Source organism: Mustelus asterias, chromosome 15, assembly GCF_964213995.1.
Source record: "Mustelus asterias chromosome 15, sMusAst1.hap1.1, whole genome shotgun sequence".
In the NCBI taxonomy this organism is placed as follows: domain Eukaryota; kingdom Metazoa; phylum Chordata; class Chondrichthyes; order Carcharhiniformes; family Triakidae; genus Mustelus; species Mustelus asterias.
This window is the reverse complement of record NC_135815.1, coordinates 85,330,606-85,346,141: the sequence shown is the minus strand read 5'-3', so window position 1 is coordinate 85,346,141 and position 15,536 is coordinate 85,330,606. Positions and strand designations below refer to the sequence as shown.

Genomic DNA, 15,536 nt, shown 5'->3' with positions numbered 1-15,536 from the left:
TTACAATAACAATTTTAACTAGTTTCTCAGGCTAAAAACCACGCAAATTAATTTATTCAGCTGTCATTAGTGTTCTGAATTAAACTAAATCATGTGGCATGCATTAAACATCCTTATTCCACTCATTCCGTAATTGCAGATTTGACTATTGATGATAGAAGCATCACTAACTACAAGACACTCAACCTCCAGCCAGTGGCATTAAGTTTGCAACTAGGTTTTAAGTTTTTAATCTATTCACAAACATGCAAGATTGTAAAGAACCAGCGATGAAATAAGAGCAATCAGGAGGCCAACTGATCAGCTATCCAATCAACAGAATGGACAACATTCAGACCAGCAATGTGATTGGGTGCCCATCACACAAAAGCTTGCAATTGTGGAGAACTTGCACTTATGTAGCATGTGAAGAAACAGAAGTATCTGGGCAGCAAGGAACTTCAAATACGTGTGGTTAGGATGACTGGTGATGCTAAATTGACTCTTAGTGCCAGGGAGATTAGCAGGGTATTGTTGTCGGCGCAAGCTCAATGGGCTGAATGGCCTTCTTCTACACTGTAGGGATTCTATGATTCTAAGTTGGGGAGGGGGTGTAACAAACAGCTTTGTTGAAGAGGTCGGCTTGAAGGAAGTCATTCAAGGTGGCGAAGGAGTACAAGATGTTTCGAGAGGGAGTTCCAAAGTTTTGATCCAAGATGTTTGTGCAAAAGGGGGAGGAGGAATACATGAGACTAGAGTCAGTAAGAGAGGACAGCTCAGTAGGACTGCCATGTCTGCAATGGTTGTATCTGAAGTGTAACTTCAGTTGTGTAGCTTTTGTATAAAAAAATGTGAAATTAGAAGAAAGTCCACTTGCAGTTACTTTAAGTATGCTGAGAAATGCAAGCAGGTGAGATGAAACGTGTTTGATCAATATCGCTTCAATGCTGCACAAGGGTTGAAAACCCAATTGCAAGGTTTGAAACAGGGAGTTGCAGGAGATATGGGCACAGGTCTCGGAAGTGACAACAAGTTCAAAGACATTGGTAAGGAGTACTTTGTATACCAAGAAGGTTGTCAATAACAGGGATTCTAGCATTTTACAAGTATTAGCTCCTGTATGCCTGGGCATTAAAAAATGTCGCCATCATCCCAGATGACCATAGGCTGCTGTGGGGCGAGCTGACTGGTGGCAATTTAACCTAAGGATCACAACACCTCAGGCGAGGGGCAAGGTTGAGAAGGTGGTGTCTTCATGAATAACTTCAGCCAGTACGGGAATTGAACCCACGCTGTTGGCGACACTCTGCACCAAAAACCAGCCATCCAGCCAACTGCTTTAACCAAAAGTATTCCTCATGCCAACATATAAATTATTAGTGTAAAAAATCCACAAGAACAAGGGAGGAGCGCAAGAACATCAAGATGCTATCTATTTCTTTTGACTGTTTGGCTGAGGCAATATCTTATCCATCTATGTAGCTAAATTAAAAATCTTAAGACCTTGCACGCACCCATTGTGGCACAACTGAAAACACTCCACAACGTCGACTAAATAATCTTACACCATTTTCCTTCTTTCGGACCAATGTGCTTACCTAAAGCATTTATTATATGACAAAAGTGTGTCATGACTTGGAAAAAAACAACTGGATATTTCAAATTAGGGATGCCTGCAGGATGTTTTCGCACATAGTCCTTCTGACTGAGGCTAGACTTCTATTAGGCAAGGATATCAAGGGATATGGAACCAAAGCAAGTGAATGAAATTAAGGTATAGATCAGCCATAACAGGTATACATGGAGCTGAAGAGCCTTCTCCTATTCCTAATCATTGATGTTTATATTGGGGATCAAAGGGTACACAGAAAAATGTGTCTTTAATAAAAAAAACATAAAATAAGACATTTATTGATCCATGATAATACCAATTCACACAGCTGCCATGGACCAATCCAATTTCAAAAATGAATGCTGAACCTATTTGTGTAATTTTTAAATTTACTTAATTTCCCCAACAATCTCCCTGGTTACTTCTCAAAGAAGTGAAATAATTGGCATGACTTGCACAACCAAACTTAGGTTTTGCTTCAGTCATTAAAAAAAATACTGGCATATAGTTGAGCTTCTGAACAAAGGCCCAACCCTTTGCAACCTGAGGCAGATACATTTTTGGATGAACTATTGTGTTATGGAATTGAGATACAAATCAACCACGATCTAATTAGTTGGCAGAACAGGTTAAAGGAATGCTTATCAATCAAACTGATTTAAATGGATAGTTAAGTGGACAGGGGAAAGTTCAAAAATAACTATTCCTCTCTGGAATTTTTTTTTTAGTTAATGGGACATGGGCATCGCTGGCTGGCCAGCATTTATTGCCGATCCCTAGGTGCCCGAGGGCAGTTGAGAGTCAATCACATTGCTGTGGCTCTGGAGTCACATGTAGGCCAGACCAGGTAAGGATAGCAGATTTCCTTTCCTAAAGGACATTAGTGAACCAGATGGGTTTTTCTGACAATCGACAATGGTTTCATGGTCATCGGTAGATTTTAATTACAGATTTTTAAAAATTGAATTCAAATTCTATTGCTGTGGCAGGATTCGAACCTGGGTCCCTAGAACATTAGCTAAGTTTCTGGATTAATAGTCTAGCGATAATATCACTAGACCATCGTCTACCCGTATAGAGAACTGCAGTTGCACTTTCTACTTTCTATACTTAATATTAAGCTGGAATTGGAACAAGCGTTTCTGACTATGACTTTATAACCAATTCACCACTGATCTTTCAAAGAGCTCCCCTGTTCCCCCCGGTCCCCCTCTCACTCTCATCAGTGTCAAAAGGGCTGAAAAAAACAAACTTGCCTCAGCCTCTCTGAAATGCATTTGCAAAAATGTTGGTTTGATCAGAAGAAAAAGTGTCCAAAACTCAGAGTTTCCAATTAAAACATCAGTTTTCAAGAGCACATAGATGTCTGCATCCCTCACCATTTTGGTAACACACTAACATGAGGCATTCCTTCATCTACAAGCAATGATATAATAAAGATTTGTGTTTGAAAGCTTCCTGATCCACATCACAAACAGTGTGCCCAAGGTGTATTTGGCAAACTGCATGGTTCCTTTAATCTTCAATAAATATACAAGAAAGAGGGGCTAATTGACAAAATAGTCATAGAATCATAGAGGTTTACAGCATGGAAACAGACCCTTCGGCCCAACTTGTCCACTCCGCCCTTTTTTAAAAAAAAATCACTAAGCGAGTTCCAATTGCCCGCATTTGGCCCATATCCCTCTCTACCCATCTTATCCATGTAACTGTCTAAATGCTTTTTAAAAGGCAATATTGTGCCAGCCTCTACGACTACCTCTGGCAGCTTGTTCCAGACACTCATCACCCTGTGTGTGAAAAAATTGCCCCTCTGGACCATTTTGTATCTCTTCCCTCTCACCTTAAACCTATGCCCTCTAGTTTTAGACTCCCCTACCACCATTGTAATTCCATTGCAATTTGTTGTGGCAAGTATGAATTAAGGCATCCATATTGAGGCCAAAGAATTAACCAAATCTTTTAAAAGGTTATCTCGAACATGAAAATAAGGACAAACCCTAGCTGGGGCGGCACGGTAGCACAGTGGTTAGCACTGCTGCTTCACAGCTCCAGGGACCTGGGTTCGATTCCCGGCTTGGGTCACTGTCTGTGTGGAGTTTGCACATTCTCCTCGTGTCTGCGTGGGTTTCCTCCGGGTGCTCCGGTTTCCTCCCACAGTCCAAAGATGTGCGGGTTAGGTTGATTGGCCATGCTAAAAATTGCCCTTAGTGTCCTGAGATGCGTAGGTTAGAGGGATTAGTGGGGGGATATGGGGGTAGGGCCTGGGTGGGATTGTGGTCAGTGCAGACTCGATGGGCCGAATGCCCTCTTTCTGTACTGTAGGGTTTCTATGATTTCTATTGTTGTAACACTACATTCTGCACTCTCTCCTTTCCTTCTCTATGAACGGTATGCTTTGCCTGTCCAGCGTGGAAGAAACAATACTTTTCACTGTATACTAATACATGTGACAATAATAAGTCAAATCAAATTATTCATGCACAATATTGAGTAGGATGTTTCCAAGAGAACATGCACTACAAGAATGAAGCACTTACAGTTCGATGGCTTTATTCCACATAATAACGTAGCCTGAGAGTGTGAAAGACTCCACGTTGACAATATGTACATTGCCTCTTTCTGTGCCAACATACAACCATTTACTCTGGAAGGGCAGATGGCAAAATGTTATCCTGCAGAGAAGAAAAAAAATGTTGAATGAAAATATTACCCATAAATTGTATTCATAAATCTAACAAAAGAATAGTCACTAAAGACAAGTCTTAAATATATTTTAAATAAAAACATGAATATATTGATTGGTAATGAGTTGTGTGGCTGTGGTACTGGACTGGAGTGCATACTCCATCACAGCCACTTGTGAAATTTAATTCATTAAGTGGTAGTTTGACGGTTTTAAAAATCCAACCGATTCAGTAATGGTCTGCAGACAAATGAACTTGCTATCCTATTCCAGTCTGACCTACATGTGGCTCTGTTCCCACTCAATGATTGACTCTTTGGTTCTCCAAGCAGTCCAAAAATCTAGTCAGTCACAGCAACCATTACTATCTTCAAGAAAGCAGCCTGCTACTGGGCTCGATTCCCGACTCGGGTCACTGTCTGTGTGGAGTTTGCACATTCTCCTCGTGTCTGCGTGGGTTTTCTCCGGGTGCTCCGGTTTCCTCCCACAGTCCAAAGATGTGCGGGTTAGGTTGATTGGCCAGGTTAAAAATTGCCCCTTAGAGTCCTGAGATGCGTAGGTTAGAGGGATTAGCAGGTAAATATGTGGGGTAGGGCCTGGGTGGGATTGTGGTCGGTGCAGACTCGATGGGCCGAATGGCCTCCTTCTGCATTGTAGGGTTTCTATGATTAAAACATCATGAATCACAAATTCCATTGGGACAATGTTAAATTCCATTTGATTAAAACTTATCACCGGGCATAAACATTCAGGCAAGAATTTTGGCCACTAGAAAGGTATATTCACCAATCATTTCACCAAGCAGAAAAGATACTGCAAAAAGGATAATCATTGTAAGACTTGGACAGTGAATGGCTGGAGCTGAATGGACATCATCAGCCTCAGTTCTGATGAAAGATCACAGACCTGAAGTATATAAACTCTATTCCCTCTCCACAGAGGCTGCCAGACCTGCTGAGTGCTTCTAGCATTTTTTGTTCTTATTTCTGATTTCCAGTATCAGCACTACTTTGCTTTTCCATTACTCATCTGTTCTTATCTCGCATGTACATCTATAATATATTGCAGCCACTCGTATTGATTTTGCAGGGGATGCAAGTACTTCCCCCATTTCTGTGCCTCAGACATTTTAACTGCCACCTATGTTTGCTGAATGGCCCTTAGTTTAAGGGAACTCCTCAGAACTCTGGAGGGTAGAAATGAAGTGAATGAATGCAGGTTGCAAGGGACTCCTCACTAATTGTCATGGAGCTGATCTACGCCAAACTTACATGTTTGCAATCACCAGTTTCCTATCTCTTCAACGCAGACCAACATTCAAGACACCATCCACAGTACACTGTTACTTCAAACTACGTAGCCAACGTGTAATCCCCACCAAGCAAATAGCTCTCAGATAATGTTGCCCTGGTTAAACCAACCAACTGAATACGCCTTTATGAGAGTTACTAAAATACAGCAAATTTAGAGCTGTATACGTACACATTTTGGGAAATAAAACTTCATTAAGCTTAAATAAATGTAAAATTGCAAAATCAAAATATCCAACATAGGCGAGTAGACTTGTGGCTAGCAGTTGGCCACCTTGAAGAAAGTTTAGCTGCAACTTTGAGAGAGGTAAGGGACGTACTGGTTTTTGGGCCATTTCATTCTACAAATAAAGGTCAAATGGACTGGTTGCAAGGTTCAATATATCTGATTAATTTAATTGCAATTCCCACACACTTTCAATGCTAGTGTACCCATTGGGTGATACCTCCCACTCCGAAGCATGTGACCCTTTCATCACGGGTATCATATTAATCTGTTATATCACATGAAGAAGAGTAAACATGAAAATGCTATCTAACGCGTTACAAGAGAGAGAGATGTGCAATGAAGGCTGCTGTTCAACAGATATTCCAGTGGAATCGACAGCGTGTTTCATTTTTAATGCCGAGGAAAATCAAGACATTTGTCGAACTTCAGCCTCAGAACCGACTGACAGTCAATTTTGTTCTTCATTGGCCAAAAAACAAAAATATTTGATTTTATTAATGATTCCCCCGAACACTAAGGTTTATGATAATTATTATATACTAGACAATCTGCCTAACACTACTACTCAGCTGATTTTTCCCCAGCGCTACTGTATTTTGGTGTAATTGAGTGCAAAACAGAAACCGAGCCATTCAGTCCCTTGAGCCTGCTCTGCCATTCATTTTGATCATAGTTGATCATCAAATTCAATATTCTGATCCCCCTTCTCCCCATATGCCTTGATCCCTTTAGCCCCAAGAGCTATATCTAATTTCTTCTTGAAATCACACAACATTTTGGCCTCAACTACTTTCTGTGGTTGCGAATTCCACATATACACTGCCCTCTGGGTGGAGAAATTTCTCCTCAATTCAGTTCTAAAAGGTTTACCCCTTAACCTCAAACTATGACCCCAAGTTCTGGACTCCCCCACCATCAGGAACATTCCTTCTGAATCTACCATTGAATCCCGTTAGAATTTTAGAAATTTCTATGAGATTCCCTCTCACTCTTCTAAACTCCAATGAATATAACACTGATCGACTTAGTCTCATGACAGAGCTGCCATCCCAGGAATCAGCCTGGCAAACCTTTGCTGAACCCCCTCTATAGCAAGGACACCAAAACTGCACACAATACTCCAGGTGTGGTCTCACCAACATCTGATACATCCCTATTTCTATACTCAAATCCTCTTGCTTTGAAGGCTGACATGCCATTTGCCTTCTTTACTGCCTGTTGTACCTGCACACATTCAGTGACTGATGCATGAGGACACCAAGGTGTCGCTGAGTATCCAGCAGTTCCTTCTGCCACCATTGTTTTTTTTACCCATAACTACACTGGCTCTTCTGTGCTCATGGGATTTTTTAAAGAGATAACAGAAAAGCTTGATGAGAGTAATGTTGTTGATGCTGTACACACAGATTTTCTAAAGGCATTCAATACAGTGACAAACAAGGGACTTGAGAAAAGTTATAGCTCGTAGAATAAAAGCTACAGTAGTGTGGATACAAAACTGGCTGAATAATAGGAAGCAGGGCGTAATGGTCAATGGGTATTTTTCAGGCGAGAGGAAGGTTTGTACGGGTGTTCCCCAGGGGTCAGTATTGAAGCCCTGGCTTTTCATGATATATAGTAAAGATCGTGATCTTGGTGTGCAGGGATAATTTCAAAGTTTACGATGATATAAAACATGGAAATATTGTAAATTGTGTTGGTGGAGTGGGCAGATAGGTGGCAGATGAAGTTCAGTGTGGAGAAGTGTAAGGTACTACATTTTGGTAAGAAGAACATGGGAGTGTCGTTTATGTCTGGAATACATTGTCTGAAAGTGCGGTGGAGGCAGGTTCAACTGAGGCATTCAAGAGGGCATTAGATGATTATTTAAATAGAAACAAGGTGCAAAGGAACAGGGGAATGGTACTAAGTCATAATGTTCATTTGGAGAGCTGTGCAGACATGGACCAAATTGTCTCCTTCTGCACCATAACAATTGTATGAACTCTATGGCAACCTTGGCTCTTAAATCCTCAGTTTGGCTATCCAGATTCATTGTTTGCTATGGTTGATTTCTTTGACATTCTCCAATAATATTATGGTTCAACTTCATTCTCTGGAATCCAGGTGTCTGAATTTTACAACTTTTTGGTGATATTCATTGCCGCACGAGTCATTTAATTATTTTTTTAATGTTCAGATGATCAGTGACATTCAAATGTCAAGGGCGTTCCTTCACTTTATCGGCCACTTTTTTAAACCCAAGAATTATATATCATAAATAATTTCTAGATCATCATCCTTTAACTTTATACTACTACAATGCCACATTTGATCCCTAATCACACTTGAGTATACATTTCAATTCCATTTCGTGACAGACTGTGCCTGCAATTTGACTCGTACTGGATACTTCATACAAAGGCAAACTGCCGTGGATGTTGGAAATCTGAAATCTAAACAGCAAATGCTGCAAAAACTCAGTAGGTCAGGGAGTATCTGTGGTAAGAGAAAAGGAAAAATAGTTTCAGAATTTCTGACAAAAGGTTATCAACCTGAAACGTTAACTCTCACAGATGCTGCCTTACCTGCTGAGTATTTACAGAATTTTCTGTTTAAATTTCAGATTTCCAACGTCCACGGCATTTTGCCTTTGTATGAAGTATCCAGTACGAGTCAGATTGCAGGCACAGTTTGCTGGATGACTTGCATTTTGTGAAGTGGGATGAAGTAACTGAAGAGTGTTTCAGCAGGGGATGCAGGGGCAGAGGTGCACAAAGCTTCCAAGGCAAAAGAAAATGACAGTAACACAACAAACATAGGGAAGAAAGTGGAACTGAAAAGTTGAGCAAGAAGCCAACATGAAGCTAGAGGCATTAGGTGATTAAAGTATCTAAAAAGGATTACTTTGGCTCGGTCAACATGAACACCCAAGACTCATGTTGGACAGGTCATATTGATTTAATTTGAATTTCCCGTGTTATTTTTTTCTTATTTCAAAATGGTGACCCATTGCACCAACACTTCATATTTCACATCCTGTGTACAAGTCGACCTCCTGTTTCTTGGAAGCATTTTTTGAAACTTCATAGCTCCACTTATATACTGTGATCTACAGTAATGACAGAATGAGAGAATAGAGGGGAAGGTGTGATATAAAGATATTAAGAGTTATGATGCAGGGTTTTGAGGGGTGCTTGAAGGAAAGCATGGTACATTAGAATCCCATGACAGCAAGTCTCCACTCAAAAGCCCAGAGACTTTGTATGGAACTACCAACAAGGTAAAGGGCAAGTACCATTCCTTCACCATTAACCACAAAATTGGAGCATGGTGTCAAAACAATTTAGAAATGACAAAATGCTGGGATATGCTGTCAAGTGCACCCAATTTTAATTTGCATTTATTAACCACAAAAAAAAGCTTGCTTGTTTTACTTATATAGTTTAACCTAAATTACTGGACCTGCAAGACAGTCTAAAGCTCCAGATTAATTACATTGGTTAGGCCACAACTAGACTATTACATTTTATTCAGCACACCACTGAAATGATATATATGGACATATCTGTACATTTCCCTCAGGTGTATACATACATACTCAATTTTTTTCCTTTACGATAATCCTTAAAATCTATCCCAATGACTTAGCTTTTAGTCATCTGCCCAAATATCTTAAGTGATTCCGTAACAATTGTTTGACAACAGTCCTGTGCTGCACCGTGGGACATTTTATAACATAAATGCAAGTTGCCATTGCTTTTAGACACACTTAAATACATGTGTACACATTCTTTAGAACAAAATAGTGACTGATTAATCCTGAGTGATGTGACAGTCAAGGAGTCTAGATCAAGGGCAGGAGAATGCACAAACAGTGAGGGAGGGCACAACAGGCAGGGAAAGAGAGTGAGGGAGAGAATTAATAAGAGAAAGAGAAGAAAAAGGAGAGAAGGGAGCATTGAAGGACAGAGCCACAGTGGGCTGGGGAGCAGAGTCTTCATACTTGTATTGAGTGAGATCTGACAGGATTGCAAAAGCAGAAAGGCTATCCACTTCAGGACTTCCTTATTAAATAAAGTAAAAACTTTTTAGAATAATTTTTTGCTCAGATATGGCTTGAGTAGTTATTAATATGATCATTGACAATTCTGTTCTGACATGATGGCCTTTATTTCAGAGTAAAGTCACAAAACTGCACCAAATAAACACACTCTCAGGTCAAGATTAGTGCAATGGGTTCTTGACAACTCTGACAGCTCACCACCACCTTGAGGGTAAGCAGAGATGGGTAATAAATGCTGGCCTTGCCAACAATGTTCAAATCTCACAAACAACTAAAAGAAAACCTTTACAGGAGCACTGCCACAATTTTATACACATCTTTAGCCACCAATATTTTGTAACACATCTTACTGGAATATTGCACAAGTAGAAGCAATCTCAATATTGTGTTTTTGAGGAACTAGGTTAGTAATTATTTAACATTTCAAGTAGGTAGAGAATGGTCTCCTTTGCCCACTGAGAACAAGATGAGCTGGCAGAAAGTCAGCACGTTGAGAGCAAAATTAAATCTTCATCGTGCCCTGAATTGTTTTGTGATTAGCTGCAGCAATTACAGGACACAACGCTTTATGTCACAGATCAAAGTATCTTCTCAGCACCTGCAGGCATATTGCCAATGATCTGGTCAGCATATTTCCATCATTCAATTTGCAATCACTTGGAATCAGCCTTTCCCAAATAGTCTCATCAACCACAGAACAACTCACATTTATTACATAAGAGTCTCTAATGCAGTGACGCACCCCAAGGTGCTTCACTGATATGGTAATGAGACCCAACAGATGACATGTTGCTTCTTAAAACCACTGTGGGTGAGGAGACTGTGAGCAAAGCACGCAGTGACTGCTATGGACATATAAATTGGAAAACTTAGCAACCACTCCATTCTACGTACTATAGAATTTGTTTGGAAGCTTGCACACAAAGAATGAAAGTCACTTAAATAAGCATTACAAAGCTAGCTATCAAAATAATGGCTCAATTAACCAATCATTTTAGAAACCACACTGTTTCACTCCACATGACTCAGTGGGTAACACTTTTGCCCAAGCCAAAAGGTCATGAGTTCCAGCCCCATTCCAGTACATAATCTAAGCGCACAGTCCCAGTGCACTATTGGAGATGCTGCCTCTCAGATAAAGCACTAATGTAAGTGTGCCTGTTCTGCTAGATATAAAAGATGCCATGGCACCATTCATTTAAAAAAAGCCTCATGTCTTGCCCAACATTCATCCCTCAAACAAACCCACCAAAAAAAAATCAACTCATTCATCTCATGTGCTGCATGCAAGATGCTGCTGTGCACTACTTTGCTTGGTGATCTCTCAAAACGCAATCCATTAATTACAATGGTCTTGAGAGACTGATGTAATGGGGTTCTACAGTCATCGGGGCTTCTTTTGCCTACTTTCACTTAAGCAGGGAAATTAAACACCGCTCAAGGTCCAGGCTAAAAAACAGGTTAAGTCGTTCAATCGCCCGAAAAGGTCCGAGCATAATCTACGAAGAGTTCTTGTCAAAGGAATAGCTGGCCTCTAAGCCGCCCTGTAACTTGAGCGAAGCAAGCACTCAATTAATTAACTGTTCAAAATTCATTTAAAGAAGTTTTCCAGAGGAAAGCTTGCTGCAGAAGGTACATAAATCATCTATCATTGACTGAAGTATAAACTCTAACCACCACCAAAGCAGCCAGAATGTAATTATACAGATCATTTTTATGTACCCTTATACAGATTATGTAAAGAGAAAGCCTGTCAAGTGAAGTGTGAAATAAAACCAATTTGGACTTTCTGCTCAACAGATGTTAATTAATAGTTTCTACATAATAAGATAGCCATGAATAGAAACTGTAAATGAAGCCTCCCTCATTGAAAGGCGTCAAAAATGCAGATATTTTCTTAAGAACAGTCGAAAAGAAAGTACCACTAATACCAATTAGACCACAAAATCATAAGACTGTAGCATCAGAAGCTGAGCGGATATCGTGCTCTTCAGTGCAATAGAAATATATTTAGGTCTTATAATTTGCTGATGCCATCCCTAACCCCGCAATCTCCTCCAACCCACCAAGCCTCAGATCATAGAATCCCTACAGTGCACAAGGAGGCCATTCGGCCCATCGAGCCTGCACCAACAACAATCACACCTATCCCCGTAACCCCACACATTTACCCTGCTAATCCCTCTGACCTACGCATCCTGGGACACTAAGGGGTAATTTAGCATGGCCTACATATCTTTGGACTGTGGGAGGAAACTGCAGCACCCGGAGGAAATCCACACGGACACGGGGAGAATGTGCAAAGTCCACACAGATAGTAACCCAAGCCAGGAATTGAACGCAGGTCCTTGGAGCTGTGAGACAGTAGTGCTAACCACTGTGCCATCGTGCCACACTCTAATTCTGACATTCCCAATTTTAATGACTCCACCATTGGCAGTTGCACCCTCAGCTGCCAACATCCCGAACTCTGGAATACTGCTTTTCTAAACCTCTGCACCTTCCTTAAAACTCATTGTTTTGGCAAAGCTTATGCTCACCAGCCTGACATCTTTTTTTAAGTTTAATTATTAGTGTCACAAGTAGGCTTACATTAACACTGCAATGAGGTTACTGCAAAAATCCCCAAGTTGCCACACTCCGATGCCTGTTCGGGTACATTGAGGGAGAATTTAGCATGGCCAATGCACCTAACCAGCACATCTTTCAGACTGTGGAAGGAAACCGGAGTATCCGAAGAATACCCACGCAGACACGGGGAGAATGTGCAGACTCCACACAGATAGTAAACCAAGCCAGGAATCGAACCCGGGTCACTGGCGCTGTGAGGCAGCAGTGCCAATCACTGTGCTACCGTGCCACCCCTTTTGCGGCTGTTTGTAAAATATTGTTTGAGGATGCTCTTTGGGATGTTTTATTACATTAAAGGCAATACATAAATATTAATTGCTGATCATACCAAGCCGTGCAGCCAAGGTATAACAATGCAGACTGACAACATCTCTGAGGAAGGCAACAGGCTGTAATAGTCACATGTTTACAATGGAATACAGGTTATTTTAAAACGCCGATTTGGAATCCACAACTCAGCAGACAAATAGGCAAAAATGCTACAGAGAATGGCCTGAGAGTAAAACAGAGAACACTCTGTAACATGAACCGCAGGAAAGGAGGAGTCCCCACATTGATATTGTTTTCACTGAAAATTACATGAGACAAGACACAATCCATTTTACATTGTAGATGAAGGTTACCACAGAATGCAAGGCCCACCAACTTGACAGATCACAAGATATTGTTTGCATTATAGAACTCCCCAGAGACAAGGAGATATCTGCTGTTTATCACCACCAAAAGCAACTTAATGGCCTGCCCAGTTTTCATCCCTTAACCGAAAAATCAACTGGTCATTCATCTCAGAGAGCCAGCTGTGCACATTTCAAAAATAACCCATTAGTTGTTAAGGGTCTGAAATATTGAGGATGTAATGAGATTCTAAAATCATCTAGGTTCCTTTCTCTTACTTCCCCTTATGTTAAACATTACACAGGTTGACAAACAGGTTAAGCAGTTCCATTAGTTCAGTCAAGGAAGAAAAAGCCAGAGTACAATCTTGAAAAAATTATTGCTGATAGTATAACAGGCCATGCTGTGCAATGGGAAATGCAATAACCGAATAAAACTGTCCAAGGTGTCTTTTGAAAATAACTTCTTTGATAAGGGGCAGTAAGGTGGCACAGTGGTTAGCACTGCTGCCTCACAGTGTCAAGGACCCAGGTTTAATTCCAGCTCTATCAGAGAGTCGGTGCAGACCCAAGGGGCCGAATGGCCTCCTTCTGCACTGTAGGGGTTCCATAACAATAAAGATAAACCTAGATGCACGATTCTCCAGAGATCAGGGACTGCTGGGACTGCGCAAATACCAGCTGAAGGTTGGTCAATAACGTATTATATTATTAGTTTATGGGGTCAGATGAAAATGTCATATTTCTCTTCTTGGGTAACCAAGCAAAAAAGCTTAAATGGTTGACTAGCCTCTTCCAGCTTTGCACCTAATTCCATTACACAAAGCTGCTTGTTGGACAGGGCTAAAAAAGATTGTGTAAATGCGTCCCTGCGTTTTAAAAAAAAAGAGCTGCAAATTAACACTGATCTGCTGAAAGAAAACCATCAGTTTTAGCCTCGGGGGGTAATTGACCGACATCTGCACAGTAAATGGCAGCAGTTCAATCAAGGGCACTCTCTTCCAAAAGCTTTATCTTCAGCATCATTAACAGTGAACAACCCAGGGTACCAGCAATCAGTGCAACACCATCATCGGCTGTGAACAGTGCAAGGTTCCAGCTCTCAGTGAACATGGTTACATAGTGAACAACCCAGGGCAGCGGTAATCAATGCAGCACAATGAACCACTGAACAGCCCAGCATACCAGCACTCTGAAGAACCAACCTCGCTGAAGTTTGGAGGTGATTCACTTCACTAATAAGGTGGATAGGGGAGTGTCTATGAATGTTGTCTTTATGTGATTCCAGAAGGCATTTGACAAGAGTCCACATAGGAGGTTCAACGAGAGAAAAAAAGAACACATCGGTACTGGAGTTAACAACAGGACATGGGATAGGAATTGATCAGAAGGCAAGAGACAGGGATTAGTGGTATGGGACAAGAGGTGCCTCCCAGGGATACTCAGATTTTCACCAGCATTTGGGGAAGAAGGGGACATAGTACAAATTCCATTGGATTTATAATCCAGAGGCCCAGGCTACTGAGGATATGGGATTAAATCCCGCCATGGCAGCTGGTGGAATTTAAATTCAATTAATAAATCGGGGAAAAAAAGCTAGTCGCAGTAACAGTGACCATGACAACCGTCATTGATTGTTGCAAAAACTTATCTGGTTCACCATCGTCCTTTAGGGAAGGAAAGCTACCATCCTTACGGAGTCTCACCTACATGTGACTCCAGATCCACAGCAATGTGATTGATTCTTAACTGTCCTCTGAAATGATCTAGCAAACCACTCAGTTCAAGGGTAACTAATGATGGTCAATAAATGTTGGCCTTGTCAGCAATGTCCGCATTCCATTAAAGAATAAAGAAAATAAAACAAACACTGGTGACCTGGATGTAGGAATGGTAAGTTGTATATTTAAGTCTGCCTATGATACTAAATTGGGAAGAAATGTTATGTCGATGGAAGCAGAAAGTTATAACTGGAAAAAGACTGATTGAACAAAGTGGCTAATGGTGAGGGAGTGTGATACCATCCAATTTAAATCCAAAGACAAGTCAGACAAAATTCTTAATACAAGAGGCACGCAACTTGGGAAGAGCAAAAGAATTTAGGCTTCCTGGTGTACAAATAGTTTAGTGCATGGGTACAAATTGTACCTAAAAAAGGCTAAAACTGGCCTTTATCTAAAGGGAGGAGGCATATAGATAATTCGTTTATTAAAAAATCAACACAGCAAGCAGCATGTGCCAAACCGTGACGACAATGCAAATAAACAAGGAATCATAATTCATGGTTTATAGACAGTTGAAATACAAGTATAAAATAATAAAACATAATGAACATTACAAAAGCAAGGAAGTGATGTTTCAGCCATGTAGAGTAATGTTTGGTTTTGTACTGCACACCTCAGGAAAGATATATTGGCTTTGGAGGGTGCA

General features: G+C 40.8%; 1 protein-coding gene across 8 annotated transcripts in view; it reads right to left on the bottom strand.

Moving 5' to 3' along the window:
• The window catches only part of stxbp5a (syntaxin binding protein 5a (tomosyn)), a 182,721-nt gene that overhangs the window by 120,477 nt on the left and 46,708 nt on the right, over nt 1–15,536 (bottom strand). For all 8 annotated transcript variants that reach the window (XM_078230233.1, XM_078230236.1, XM_078230235.1 and 5 more), the window contains exon 5: nt 4,132–4,266. In XM_078230233.1, coding sequence (XP_078086359.1) covers nt 4,132–4,266 — 135 coding nt within the window. The remainder of the gene's footprint in view (nt 1–4,131; nt 4,267–15,536) is intronic.